General features: G+C 54.3%; 2 protein-coding genes across 18 annotated transcripts in view; both read right to left on the bottom strand.

Annotated features, from left to right (window-relative positions):
- The window catches only part of BRD4 (bromodomain containing 4), a 74,862-nt gene extending 73,550 nt beyond the window's left edge, over nt 1–1,312 (bottom strand). For 7 of the 12 annotated variants that reach the window (XM_037407101.1, XM_037407096.1, XM_037407099.1 and 4 more), the window contains exon 1: nt 567–662. The gene's annotated coding sequence lies outside the window, so the exon portion shown is untranslated. Of the gene's footprint in view, nt 1–140; nt 236–566; nt 663–1,231 lie in introns of those variants that run through there. The other 5 variants (XM_037407093.1, XM_037407091.1, XM_037407095.1 and 2 more) reach the window with 4 other exon arrangements.
- Nucleotides 1,313–3,199: 1,887 nt separating this feature from the next.
- Nucleotides 3,200–14,344, bottom strand: part of AKAP8 (A-kinase anchoring protein 8) — a 29,895-nt gene continuing 18,750 nt past the window's right edge. For 3 of the 6 annotated variants that reach the window (XM_037407108.1, XM_037407106.1, XM_037407107.1), the window contains exons 8-14: nt 12,563–12,659; nt 10,645–10,786; nt 9,891–9,984; nt 8,821–8,951; nt 7,903–7,998; nt 3,918–4,444; nt 3,200–3,725 (exon numbers count right to left, since the gene is read on the bottom strand). In XM_037407108.1, coding sequence (XP_037263005.1) covers nt 3,938–4,444; nt 7,903–7,998; nt 8,821–8,951; nt 9,891–9,984; nt 10,645–10,786; nt 12,563–12,659 — 1,067 coding nt within the window. In that variant the 3' untranslated portion in view covers nt 3,200–3,725; nt 3,918–3,937. Of the gene's footprint in view, nt 3,726–3,917; nt 4,445–4,500; nt 6,312–7,902; nt 7,999–8,820; nt 8,952–9,890; nt 9,985–10,644; nt 10,787–12,562; nt 12,660–14,344 lie in introns of those variants that run through there. The other 3 variants (XR_005107290.1, XR_005107289.1, XM_037407110.1) reach the window with 3 other exon arrangements.

The raw sequence follows: 14,344 nt of genomic DNA, 5'->3' as shown, positions 1-14,344 counted from the left end.
ACAGGAGAGTCTCCCCTCTCCCAGAGCCGAGCCCTCCAGCTTCCTAATTCCCAAGCAACTCCTGCAAAAGTAGAGAACTAGGGGAAAAAAAAAAAAAAACAACGAAGGAAAAGAGAGGTGAAAAATGTAAAGAAACCCACCAGCTGAAGGCCAGGCGAGCAAACGGCCCTCTGGAGAGCGTCAAAGGGGCCCGAGGAGCAGCCGAGCACCGGCGGAGCATGAGGCGGAGGGGGGCCTGTGGTGGGGAGGCGGCTCGGTACCTCGGGGCGGCCCGGGCAGGGCCCGCCGCCCTCCCCCCGCAAGGGCACGGGGCCGGCAGGCACCGGCACACCCCGCTGCCCCTGCTCCCCGTCCCCCCCCCCGCCCCGCAGCGCCAAGCGAGCGGCCGCCGGGCCTGGCTGCCGGGCCTGGCTGCAGGGCCAGGGCGGGGGCGGGCGGCCTAGGCCTAACGGCGCGACGGGAGCCCGCCCCGTCGCTGGCCGGGCCCACTGCGGTCCCCCCCAGCACGGTGCGGATCCCCCGGTGCGAGAGGCGAGGCAGGGGAAGGAGGCGGCGGCGCCACTCACCGCGGGCCGCGGGGCCGGGCCTGGCCGCTGCCTCCGCGCAGGAGCCGACGCTTCCTCCTCCCGTCCGCCGACAAAATGGCGGCGGCAGGAAGTGCCCCCGCGCCGCCCGCCCCGCCCCGCCCCACCGCACGCACTCTGCGCACCGGCCCGCCAACGGCGTAATGCGCCCCGCGCCGGCCCTACGGCAGCGGTGCAGCACGGCCCCGCAGCTACGCAAACGGCGCAGCGGGGCGGGTTACGCCGCTCCCCCACCTTCCCCCGTTACGCAAACGCCGCAGTCCCGCGCTGGCTCTTACGCGAACGGCGTAACCCAACGAGCGCAGGCTGCAGGCCGCTCCCCGCCGCCCCGGCCCAGCCGCGGGGTCCCCGCACAGCGCCGGGGGACGCACGGCGCCCCCCCGCCCCCCGCCCGCAGCCTCCCGCCCCCGGAGGCCCCGCGCCGGCGCCTTACGCCGTTAGCCCAGCAGGCCTCACAGATGCGGGCGGGCTCCGCGCCGCAGTTTACGTAGGCCTCCCTGACGCAGCGGCCGCATTACGCAATGCGGGTTACGCCGGCGGGGCGACGTATGAGGCGTTGGTGAATCCCGACACCCCCCCCCTCACCCCGGCACCCACCCCCACCTCCCCGCTCCGCGGCGGGGCCGCTCCCCTTGGCCGGCTCTTACCTCAGGCGGCGGCGGCAGCGGGAGGGGGCCGGGCCGGGCGAGCCGCCCTCCCGCCGGGGCCAGGGCCAGTGGGGCGCGGGGGGCGGCGGCGTGAGGAGAAGGAGGAGGAAGAGGGAAGGGGGGGGGGGGGGGGGGGGAAGGCGGCCGCGGCGGGGGGAGGGGGGAGACAGGCACCGAGGGGCAGCGGGTCCGGCAGCGGCGCCGCACTGACCTCACCGCGCTGCGCCTGACGTCACGGCGCAGCCGCCCCGCCCACCCGCTGCCGCCGCGCCCTCGCGCCCCGCGCTGTGACGTCACGGGCTGAGGGGAGGGGCGGGGAGGGGAGCGCGCGGGGCGGGGGCGGCGGGGCACGGCCGTGCAGCGCGCGGGGGAGCGATGCGCGGGCAGTAACGCACAAGGTGTGCAATGTGTGTGGGAGCAATGTGCGGGCAGTAATGCATGGGGGTTGCAATGCACGGGGGTGCAATGCATAGGGGTGTGCAATGCACAGGTAGTAATACATGGGGCGTGCAATGGGCAGGGGTGTGCAGTGCATGGGGTGTGCAGTGTGCAACGTGCAGGCGTGTGTAATGCATGGGCAGCAACGCACAGGGTGTGCAGTGCATGGGGTGTGCAGTGTGTGGGCGTGTGCAATGCACGGGCAGCAATGCACAGAGTGTGCAATGAGGGAGAGTGCAATGCACGAGCAGTAATGCACAGGAATGTACAGTGCATGGTGGTGCAAAATGCACGAGCAGTAATGCATGGAGGTGTGCAGTGCACGGCAGTAATGCACGGGGTGTGCAATGCATGGAGGTGTGCAGTGCACGGGCAGTAATGCACAGGAGTGTGCAGTGCATGGGGGTGTGCAGTGTATGGCAGTAATGCACGGGGTGTGCAATGCACTGGGGTGTGTGGTGCACGGGCAGTAATGCACGGGGGTGTGCAATGCACAGGCAGTAATGCACAGGGGCGTGCAATGCACAGGCAGTAATGCATGGGGTGTGAAGTGCACGGGGGTGTGCAATGCACAGGCAGTAATGCACAGGGGCGTGCAATGCACGGGCAGTAATGCATGGGGTGTGAAGTGCACGGGGGTGTGCAATGCACAGGCAGTAATGCACAGGGGCGTGCAATGCACGGGCAGTAATGCATGGGGTGTGAAGTGCACGGGGGTGTGCAATGCACAGGCAGTAATGCACAGGGGCGTGCAATGCACAGGCAGTAATGCATGGGGTGTGAAGTGCACGGGGGTGTGCAATGCACAGGCAGTAATGCACAGGGGCGTGCAATGCACGGGCAGTAATGCATGGGGCGTGAAGTGCACGGGGGTGTGTGGTGCATGGGCAGTAATGCACAGGGGTGTGCAATGCACGGGCAGTAATGCATGGGGTGTGAAGTGCACGGGGGTGTGTGGTGCATGGGCAGTAATGCACAGGGGTGTGCAATGCACGGGCTGGGATGCACAGCAGGGTGCAACGTGCACAAATTGCACTGTACGGTGGGGTGCAATGCACAGAGGGGGCTGCACTGGGAGGGGGGAAGGGGGGTTGTCCCTGGGGGTGCAAAGCACCACTCAGCACCCCGGGGCGATGCACTGCATGGGGTGCAACATCCCACGCGGAGGGGGCAGGGGGAACAGACCCCCACCACCCCAATCCCATTGGGGCTGAGCTTGGTGCACCCCCGTGCAGCACTGGGGGGGCAGCTGCAATTAGGGGGACTCATTAGCACCACTGGCGGGTGCGTTTATAAAAATTCCATTTTTTGGCCTAGAAATGTGCTCGGGGGGGAAGGGATATTTTTGTCGAAAAAACCTGCATTTTTTGATTAAAAAAACCAACAATTTCCCTCCGCATCCCAGCAAACACCAAATCATTACAATTTCCACACACAAACACACACACACCCCCCCCGGTGAATCCTTTAGGGAAGGGGTTTGGAGCTGGAAGATGCTGCCGCAAGCTGCAAATTTTGTGGGAAAACGCCTTTTTTAGTTTTTTTGAAGAGAAACACTTTTATTCACCCAGCGCGAACCCCAGCGCAAACAAGATTTCCAGAGAATCAAGCTGCTGCTTCAAGGAAAAAACCAACAAAAAACAAAAAACAACCAAAAAACCTAATTACAGAGTCAAATGGGAGGTGACAATGAGAATTTATGCATTCCCCAACAGGAAAATTTTCCATTTTTGGGGGGAATTAGCAAATAAAAAATTTCGCTAAACAGAGGATTGGGGGGGTGAGGGGGGCTGAGGCGCTCACCGGCCTTATCACCGCATCGTGGATGCAAAGAGCTGCCGGGATTGAATCGATGCTTTTATTAATTCTTCCAAACCTCAGCTTTTTTTGTTTAGTTTTGGTTGGTTTGGTGGTTTTTTTTTTGGTGTTTTTTGCCTTTTTCTTTCTAAAACTTCCCACCCCCCACCCCAAAAAAACCCCAAAAACCCAAAAAAACCCAGGCGGAGCTGCAGCTGGAGGGTTTCTTGGGGAACATCCAACTCCTGTGCTCTTCATCCTAAAAGAAAAAGAAAAAAAATTAAATTTTGCAGAAATGAAGCGCAACGGATCTTAACAAGAGGCATTAAGCACTGGGGCGGCTCCTTAACGAAGCAGCTGGGAATTAACCCCCAAACTGGCTACATGTTTGGGCAGGGCGCTCCAAAAAAGGAGGAGACTCAATCAAAAAAATCGTGGATTATATCATCACCTTCACGCAAATATTCACAGTTATTCCGGTTGCGGCTCCGCAGCTGCTGGCAGCGGCTCCTTCTCCTCCTCGCTCCTCTCCTCCTCCTCTCTGCCAGCCCAACCCTCAGTCTCATTTTGGGGGGAACCCGCTGGTTCCTGGGGATTTTCGGGAGCCACAGACGGTTCTTCGGTGGCTTCCGAAGGTGCCGCCGCTGCTTCAGCCGTCGCAGGCGCTTCCAATGTTGCTTCCGCTGACGCTTCCGCCGGCGCCTCCTCCGCTTCCAGCTCGTCGTCTTGCAGGAAGGGGGGCATCAGCAGTGGTTTGGGGGGCTGATCTTGCTCCCCCAGATTTTTCAGAAATTCCTCAGGTTTGGAAAACTCTTTGGAAGCTACTGCCGCTTCTGTAGCTTCCGCCATTCCTCCTTCCCCTTCCTGGGCCACCTCGGCCACGGCGGTTTCGGTCGCTCCTTCCCCAGCGCCGTCCCCACCTTCCAAAGCTTCATCCACGTCCTGATCGGCGATTTCATCCGTGAAGGGATCTTCTCCCTGGGGGGGGGGGGGGGAGGGGGGCAAAAAAAGACACACAAAGAGTCATCAAGCTGCGGCAAAGGGAATCTCCACCGGGAAAACGCGGGAGAGGTGCTGGGTTTGGTTGGTTTTTTTTTCGTTTTTTGGCAAAACCGAAATAGCGGCTTGGCGCCAGATGGTTTTAAAATGGTGGCCTAAAAAAAAAAAATATATATATATATATATATAATAATCCATCGTGGAAAATCCCAAAGGATTTGCAGTGAGAGAAGAACCCCGGGAAAAAGATCCCACACCTGGAAGGAGTGGAAAGAACCAGGAAAAGCTGGCAAAGCCCGTGCGCGGCATCGCGGGCGCCGCGCTGGACCCTACGTGTCGGTGCTGCCATCAAAGCGCGCCGGAATTTACCGGCTCTGCTCCTCACCCGGGAGGAATTTGGGATTTATCCGAGACGTTTTAAAATCCAAAAGGAATTCCTCAACCTTCCGGCCCTGCTTTCGAGCCGCCAGATCCCCCTTCCATCCCTGGGAAGAGCGGCGCCGCTTCCACGTTTTCATCTCGCCTTTTAGGTTTGATTTTTATTTTTATTTTTTCTCGGGAGATGGAGGAATCCAGCTGCGGTCGGAACCTGGCGGCTCTCTCCCTCCTACATCCTACCGCGAGGGGTCTCTTGGGGACACCAAGACCCTCCGGATTCGGGGGTTTTTAGTGTGTTTTTCTTTTGGTTTGTTTTTTTGTTTAATTGATAGGTTTTTCACCTGATTACCTTCGTTCAGGCCGACGGTGGATCCCAGCACCGCTCCCCCTCGCTCGCGGGGGGCTCTGCTTGCCTTTGGCGAGGGAGGAAGGTGCGGGGCGAGCGCTTGGAGGGTCAAAGTAAGGGTGGTTGCAGCCCTACAACCTTGACCTTGCCAGGGAGGAGATGCCCCACACACACCCGGTGCTGCAATCCGAGGAGAAACTGCGCTTTTAAAATTCCCTTAAGTTGGTTTTTTTTCGGCTTTTCGTTCTCCCCCCCCCCCCTCCCCCCCCCCCCCCATCGCAGGTCTCAAGCGGGAAGGGAAGGAGGGAGGGCAGCATGCCGACGATGGCAGAAACCTCGCCTGAAATCTGATCGACTGTGTGGCGGAAGGAGAGAGAGGTTTTAAGTTTTTGCAAAAAAAAAAAAAAAATTAAAAAAAAAAAAATTCTCTGGCCCTTTCCTCCTTTTTTTCCACCCCCTCCCCTCATCCTGGGGTTAATATCTCCCTCGATCAGAGATTCAGACCAGGTTGGCTGCCTCCACGCGAGAAGATCCATGCAGGTTGGAGGAGAAACCTCAACGTTCATCTTCTCCGGCTCCTGGCCTCATCCAGAACGATGAGGATCGTTCTTAACCCTACGGAGGTCACGGGGAGATTAAAAATATCGGGGCTCTACCTCGCGATCTGGACCCCAGTGTCCGTTATCGCCGGTAAAATCTACCGGGGGATGTGAAGTCCACTCGTGGTGGAGACTGTCACGGCTTCCCTTGGGAAGGGCGAGGTGTCCCGCCATCCCTCCGAGGAGGAATCGTTAGGCCGATGGTCAAGAAATCATCTCTTGATGCGGCCAAGGCTTGTTTAATTATCGCCCTGCGTCTCCAGCCTTCCTTTCTGGGGGAAGGTTTGCCGAGAACGTTTTACGGCGAGGTGGCTCTTGGCATTACCTGGAATCCTCAGATTTTCCTCCACCCCTTTTCAGTCTGGTTTTGCACCTGGGAATGATACGGAGACCGTGCTGGGATGGAGCCGAAGATCTCCTCCTGCCGATGGACAAAGGTCAGGTGCCCGTGCTGATTCATTTAGATCTGCCGGCAGCCTTTGATACCGTTGATCATGAGGAGAAGTGGATGCGCCTGCGGACCCTGGCAGGGGTAGACGGAGTTGCACTTGAGTGGTTCCGGTCTTTTGGGGTTTGGGTTTTTTGTTTTGTTTTGTTTTTTTAATATTTTTTTTTTTTTAATTTCTCTGAGAGATCCCGGAGGTTTGCACCTCTCTGCCCCCAAGGGCGCGCTCTCTCTCTCTCTCTTTCTCCTGTGGGGTACCGCAGGGTTTTTATCTCACCCTCCTGGTCAACGTGTATGAGAGGCCGGGTTAAGGGGATCCTATGCCGACAAACTCTCAGCTCAAAGTCTCTTTTCACTGGACCCAGAGGTTGGAGTCACAGTTTGATTCGATTTTTAGATTTATTTTTTTTTTTTTTTAATTTTTTTAGCAGAGACTGGGCATGACTGCAGCTCGCTCAGTCCAGGTTTAGCCCAAAACAATAAAACCACGACGCTGGTGGGACAAGGGGAGAAAAAAAAAACAAAAAACATCTGCTCCCCCATGGGGGGGGGTGTGTGTGTGGGCATCTGCCTGCCCTTGTCTGCCAGGTTTGCAAACAAGGGGTTCTCCTGCTGGATCCTGGGCTGTTCCCGGATTCCCAGGGAACAAGCAAGTAGCCACAAGCGCTTCTTTTCATCTTCGCTTGGTGGAGGAGGTAGCGACCTCTCCTCTCTCTCTCTCTCTCAATCTCTCTCTCTCTCGGATGCGGACCTGGCCCGTTACACCCGCGCCGCCTCCGGCCCCGCGGCTCGCTCCGTGGCGTTCCCGCATGGAGCCGCTTCCCCCCCGTGCTCTGAAGTCTGCGCTTGCCTTCCGGGCTTCTTTCTGTCATTCCGAACGCTGGTTTTGGGGCTTAAGCCAACCCTACCCTGCCCTCTCCTCGTGCTCCATCTCGGCTCTGAAGATCGGCTGGGGTGTTCTCTGCCACTTCCCAAGGGAAGAGGAGGACCAAAAGGAGGGGTGGGGTGGGGGTGGGGATGCTAAGGAGGGTGTTTCAGCTCACAGGAATGGGATGCACCCCCCCTGGCGGGGTGCTCCGTCACTTGGTCGAGCTGCCAGGAGCGCCGCAGAGCCCGGCTCTTTAGACAGGGTAAAAACAATTCCCCTCCCCCGTGCAGGGCTAATGGGTGGGCCACGAGCCAGCCACGGCAGATTCAATCCTGGCGGAACTCAAGCGGTGGCTTCCCGACCCACGCGCTCGCTTCCCTGCACTGGGGGGGAACCCAGTGTCCCCCCCGAGACCACAGCTCGAGGGGTGGCCGGGGGAACCGGAGCTCTCCTTTTGCTATTTTGGTTTCTTTAATTAACGTTCCCGTTTTGGACGGTTTCGTAATTGATCTACACACGCCTGGAAATGACAGTAGGTACAGTTTGCAAGTTAAAGGAATGAAAAAATAATAATAATAAAAAAACAAAACCAAAAAAACCACAGCAGAAGTGGTAAACCGCCTACAGAGAAAAGAAACCAGACCCAAGATTTAGAGATAAAAAGGCAGCAGAGTGGCACCTACGCTTCTGCCCATCGTACGCAGCGCAGCGTCCCGTCACCGACACGCAGCACCCAGCAAGACCTGGCTCCGTGCCACTCCGGGAACTCGGCACAAGTTGCCACCTCTCTCCTTCACTCACCTTGAGGTATTTTTCCAGCATCTTTACGATGTGTTTGTTATTCAGGACGCTCTTGGCGACGTGTAAGCTGGTTTTCTTGAACTGCTCTGCAGCCATCTGCAAGGGAAGCCAACACAGGGCTCAGTTCAGAGCAGGAGGAGGTCGAACACGGAGCCTGGCTCAAGAATTTCGTGTTCTGGCCTCCTCCTCCAGCCCTGTCTCAAATCCCAGAAAACATCACAACAAGCAGATGCAAGGGAGCACCTGCCTCTCTTCTGCTAACACAAGCCCTGGAGAAAGATGCATTTCAGCGCCAACAGCTGGAACATCCCCCCCAGATGTCCCCAGATCAGCGATGTTCAGGTCAAACTCCTCAAGACAGGAGACAAAGCCCATCTTGAGGGATGTGCAGTGCTGACCAGAGCTCACCCCATCTCCCATCTGCAACATCCAAAGCCCCTCCCCAGCCTGGGCTAATTTAGGCATCGATTAGGTCTCATGTATGAATTCCCCGAGCACCCCCAGAGGCAATTTTTCATTTTAATTTCTAACAAGCACCCGGAATTTAAGAGGCGGCAACATTTAGCCCGCACATTTACGCAGTCCACCTGGACAACGTACCCTGCTAAACCCCCAGCGAAAACGAAAGGCCAGATTTCCCTTTTTAATATCATTTTTTCCTCCTCATCTCCCCATTTCCCACCTGCTCGTGCCCCCCTACGGAAGGGCAGACCCTGCAGAATGCCGCCACAAGCACCCCACCACCCCTCACAGCTCCCCCGCCGGTGGCTTCGCCTCGCGGTGCGATCGGAGACAGTACGAGAAGGTTTTTAGAAGCCACAAATAAACCCTGAGTGCCCGGACTGACCCCCCTCTCCTCCCCCAGAGAGAGGTGAAAGGCTCCGGTTTGGAGGCGAAGGGAAGCGAGGGGGGTCTCACCCTGCGGTTTCTGTTGTGATCGGCAGATCGCAGGTGCCTCTGGAGGAGGTGGTTCTGCGCAGGAATCAGCATGTCGCAGGCCATGCAGTGAGCCGCCTCGATCTTCTTAAAGAAATGTTCCTGCCCAATACCTACAGCGACAACCAGACGTCAGCCGAAAATCCAAACCCAAATTTTTGGATCTGGTTAATGCCACGGGCGCCTTTCCACCCCCTCTTAACAACCTTGGGTATCACGGCCAAGACGCTAATTCTGCACCCATATTCCTTCCAGCTTCTGCTTCCAGGGACACACACACACACACACAAATAATAAAATAAAATCACATACATTGCTCTAAGACAGGGAGGAGAGTTACTCTGCTCTAACCCAGATCGTACCGATGCGGTACCCAGTGCAGGAGGAAGAGAGCCAGGGATACACAGTGGTCGGCTTACCCAGGGCTGTTTTCCTCCTGAAACCAGCCTGCCGCTCCAAAAATCTATTTAAATAAACGCAGAAGGAACAAATTCTGCTTCCCCCACCTCTGGGTTCCTTCCTCCTCTCTGCTTCAGCTCACTGCGAGACTTTATAGCCAATGTGTGGCTTAAACTAAACTCCACGCCGCTGCCGGTACAGACGGGGCTGCGTGTTGAGAAGTGTATTGGGGATGCGCACGGCGATGGAGCCAAGCGCATTTTTTCCCCCCCATCACTCTTGTTGCCACAAGAGATCAACTTTGCCACTTTTAACATTAAAATCGAATGCAGGATCCAGCCAGATTAACCAAACGGCCACAAAAAAAAATAGAATCAACAATTCCTGGGAGTTTTCCCCCCCATTTCCCTAATTTTAATCCCTCTGACATTGTGTGAGCCTCATGAATCTGCTGCTTGAGAAACCACAGCAAGGACTGCCACTCCCCCGTGGCAACCGAGACTATTTATTTCAGAAAGCTGGCAAAAAAACACCCAGAATCTGAGGCTGAGTTACCCGAATCCTCCACATCTGTGCTGCTGTCTCCTCCTGGAAGGAATATTTGTGTTTTCTTGCACACTCACTCGGTCCCTGGACGCAGAACAGACACTCACCCTTAAAAGGATCCGGCTTCTGTTTCGTGCCCTCTTTCTCTGTCAGCTCCTGGCGTCGCTTCTCGATTTTCTTATTCCTGTTGACAATGTATTCCTAGAAGGGAAGAGGACAAAACTCGCTGTCTGCCACGCAACGCACTGAGACGATCCAGTAGCTCAAAAGGGAAATGAATTCTCCCGCAAGGAAGACAGCAGTCAGTGAATTAACTAGACCAGGTGGGTGTTTTTCTCTCCCTGCCTCCCCTCGTTTCTACCGGAGCAAGAGACTGAAAGATCCAAACCGGAGCCAAACAGAACCTCGCTCCCAAATCACCATCTGATTCCTCACGGGAAACCCCAAATCCTTGAAAAATGCCCCCAAAACACAAACAGTGATCATCCAGAAAATAGAACGCTCTGGTCGTTCTCTCACCTTCCTCAGCTCTAGATGTATAGACGGAGAACACAGTCTCTGGAATATTAATTTCTGATCTTTTCGTTCAAATTCAAATTCAATTACAAATTACAAATTCAAATACCATTAACTTTCCCTCCGAAGATGAAAAGCCGTGACAAAGCGCGGCACGCAAACCGAAGCCATCGGGCAATGTGTTAACGAGCAGTGATTTGAGCTCACCAAACAGGGGGCTGCGTGTGGATGAATTTTCAGCCTCTTTCACTCTCCATTTAAGCCTAAAAATCCCAAATTCAGCCCCGAAAAACCCAGCGTGGACGCAAGGATGGGTTGAGCTAACACCAAGGCAACCCCTCCTACCTGCAGGAACTCGACGGTTTTATCCGGGAGTTTGGTACCGATGTATCGCAAGGTCTCTTTGTGGAACTTGCTCTGGAGGTGTTTCTGGATCTCCTCTTCCTCAAAACTGCGGAACTTGCAGACGGAACAGGCAAACTGGATTCTAAACAGAGCAAACAAAAATTCAAAAACAGAGCCGTACGGCAAATGAGGAATGAGCTCAGCTTCACAAGAACATCAAGAGGAGACCTCTTCAGTTTTCTTTCTATCCCTCAAGTTTTTCCAGATGCCACCCTGCACCATTTTCCTCTGTCTCAGAACTTTGTAACCGCCATGGAGCCCGCGCAGATCGAGCAGCACCTACTTCTCCATAAAACCTTACGCTAAAACCCCGCGTGAGTTCAAAAGCGACTGGAAGAATTCATAGGGCAGGTAGCGAATCGCCCATCTTTGAGACCAAGATCCTCTCCCCAGCGTGGAAAAAAACCCTGAGATACAGAATCACCGTGCCGCCTTCGCCAATTAGTCTCTTTTTAGATCATTTATTGTTTTATTTTAACAGCGAGGCTGCAAATAGAGCCACTGAAAACACCCTTCTGAACTTGGAACTACACTCATCAACGTATTAAAACCCACAGCGTGCTTCCTCGTCTTAAACCAGTCATAAAACACACAAAGAGGGGGACACCCTTCCCCCAAACCTGATGAAATCAGAATGCAGAGCCCCAAAACACTCTAGATTTCTCCCATGTTGTGGGGGTGCATCTCACTCCATCCCCTGGCCACTCCAGGATCTCAGGAATCCTCATTAGGGTAACGAGCTGGGGGGTTAAACATCCCTTGATGGTACCAGCACCTCTTCCACGGCTGAGGTGGGAAATGGCACGACCCTACCAGAACCGTTCCTTATCTGCATCGTTAACATCCTCCAACAGCCTTGCAACATTTCTTATCTGAATCCCAGCAGCACCTACTGGAATCCCGAAAATTCCAGGAATTACTGACTCAGGATTGCAGCCAGGACAGAAACCTCCTGCTGATTAAAGCCAGTCACCTCCGACCCTATAAAGAGCAGCCCTAAGCGAGGTGCCTCGAGCTCTCCTGGGCTCTGATCAGCACTGAGCAGGATGCGACCATCCTGAGCTGCCAAGTCAGGAGGATCGCAGCCGAAAAGCCGATGGAAGAGCCTGGGTTGATATTCCCCTCCTCGAGGCTCAGCGCTGCCCAGGGAGAAAGGCAAGGGCATTCCACGTGATAAATTCAGGGAATTCGAGGGGAACTTTGAACTTTTGTACATTTATCTACGTGTATCTCTATACATCTATTCCTTTGTGCCCATCTGCGCATGAGCATGAACCGATTTAGGCACCTCCCTAAGTCATATCACCATTTCAAACCTGTAGTTAAACCACTTTTTGTAATTTAAGTAAATCCTACCAATTCACTTTGTAAATGTCAAAAATAGTCCCAGCTCAAGTGCTGCGCATGTCTTGTGATCGACCTTAAATTGTGAGTAAGCCTTGGTCGTTCTTTAGATCCAAACTTGTCCAAGCTGAGACTACGACTGATTCCAGCTGCACCCAAGCTCTGGCAAGAGTTTAGAAAGTGAGGGGGTCCTCAAATCCGTGCTCAACGGGAGGGTCTCCCTCACCCTTTTAAGTCTTTAGTTTCCGGGTAAATCATTCCAGCTTAATTTTAATTCGATTCTCCTTTCGATTTATCTACGTCGTAAGTAATAGCAAACTCCGCCACGGAACTTTGGGAAGCCTTACTCCCATAAATTCGTATTAAAACTATTCCACTTAAAATAAAACTTATTAGCGCTTTTGCTGGTGGTTCTTTAAGCGACCTAAACCACTCCTGTGACAACACGGTCAGGCAGAGGAATAACGTTATCTGCAGAAACGCCGGGAACGGGCTGGTTTATTGCTCTTCTTACCTGTCCATAGCACGATCACGCATCCGATCTCTTCTTCGCTGCTTCTCCCTCTTCTTTTTCACCTCCTCATCATCATCCTCACAGCCATCTCCAGATGCTAAGCGGGGGGAAATAAATTAGAATGACCACACTCACAGCCACCCCACTTTGCTGGCTGAGGTATTTTGGGGGCCCAAGTCCCTCCATCTCCTCTTGACTCCCAGCTTTGGGAAGTCACAGCCTGTGGTCTCGGGAAGCTCTCCCTCTCCCAAACCAGCTTCCGACCGGAGGGAAGCGGCAGCCTCTTTCCAAGGCCTCCAGCTGTTATTGTGAAACCTAAACCCTCTTCCCCTCTGGCTCCCTGAACTTCCCACAGCAACTTAAAGTCTTCACAGGCAGTGACGGGATGTGCCATTAGCGGAAAAAGTCCACAATACGGCAAAGACACCCCTCCATCTCCCTTCCTTGGGAGGAGCTGCTACTTCCTCCCTAAATCCTCATTTTTTTTCCCCATTCATCTCTTTTTCACAAGCCTGAAAACATTACTTGAAGTTCAGCAACCAAAGCCAGCGGAGATGCTGTGCACTGCAGTGCTTGAGTAGCAGCTCTGCTTCCCTGGGATGGTTTTAGGTAAGATACCTCACATCACCTTCCCAAAAATTCCTTGGTAATTACTGGGGAAGCAAAAAAGAACTGAAGATTCAGCCGAGCTAAGCTCTGCAGTGGTTTGGGGTGGAAAGCTCAAAGTCAGAGACCTATCAGCCTCACAGGACTCGGGTACTAGATCATCCACCCACAATGTTTTCAGGTGAAGAAGTCGGGAGACCAGACCCAGACATAGCGGGAAGCTTAAATGGGAATTTTAACAACCAGCTACATCTCAGCTGCAATCCTGAAAAAAACCGACAAGCGGCAACGCAAGTCCGACACGTGGTTTTCCCCCAAGTCACTGAACGCAGAAGGCACAATGTGCTTGGGGTTGAGGTGCCTTGACGGAAAATTCCAACCTAAAGCCAGCTGGAGTGGTTTCAGCTACTTCAGACCATGTGCTTTTGAAATTAGTGCTCCAACATACCTTGAGAGATTCCCATCTATATGCAAAAAATCCAAACAAACCAGGGTTTAGCTTCAGTGACTCCCCAAAAAACGATTTAGTTGATGGTATTTTTGCTCTGCCCTGCTTGTCCTCGCAGCAGGGCAGCCAACAGTGGCAAGTGCCTATGCCAAGAAGCCCAGAAGAACCAAAAAAAATGTTTTGGCACCCCCCCTGGAACCAGGGCAGCACTTCTGCACCATGACAGATGCCAGAGCCCTGGGCTGGGGAACAGGACACAGCAGCAACTTTTGATTTAAAAACTCAAGGTCTCAGTAGCACCCCGGGGTGAAGCCGATGGATTCAGGGCAGGATTAGTCCAGGAGGACAGCGTGGCGGGGTGTAACATCCCACCTTCCTCTGCCAAACCACACCAGTTCCCATTCTCCTGGAAAAGAGAAACATAAAAAAAGATGCTGCTGTTATTTATCATGATTTGGAAGTTTCACAACCCACCCAGCCAGGTCACACGGCAAGCAAAAGGTCTGTAATCTGGGCATAAAATTATTATTTTTATAAGCGTTTACAAAATCGTTGTTTTACATATACCAGGTTGGGTGTCACCGCTAAGTATCACTTCTCAAAACCAGAATTCCTCGCTGAGTCGCCGTGCCGAGGAACAGTACTGCAGGTTACGCACAGTCCTGAGTAAAATCAACGGCAATGACCCCCATGCAACCTGGCAAACCAACCACTAATTGGAATTTAGC

Source organism: Falco rusticolus, chromosome 13 (genome assembly GCF_015220075.1).
Source record: "Falco rusticolus isolate bFalRus1 chromosome 13, bFalRus1.pri, whole genome shotgun sequence".
NCBI classification, from domain to species: domain Eukaryota; kingdom Metazoa; phylum Chordata; class Aves; order Falconiformes; family Falconidae; genus Falco; species Falco rusticolus.
The sequence above is the reverse complement of the archived record's forward strand: the minus strand, read 5'-3'. Positions and strand labels throughout refer to the sequence as shown.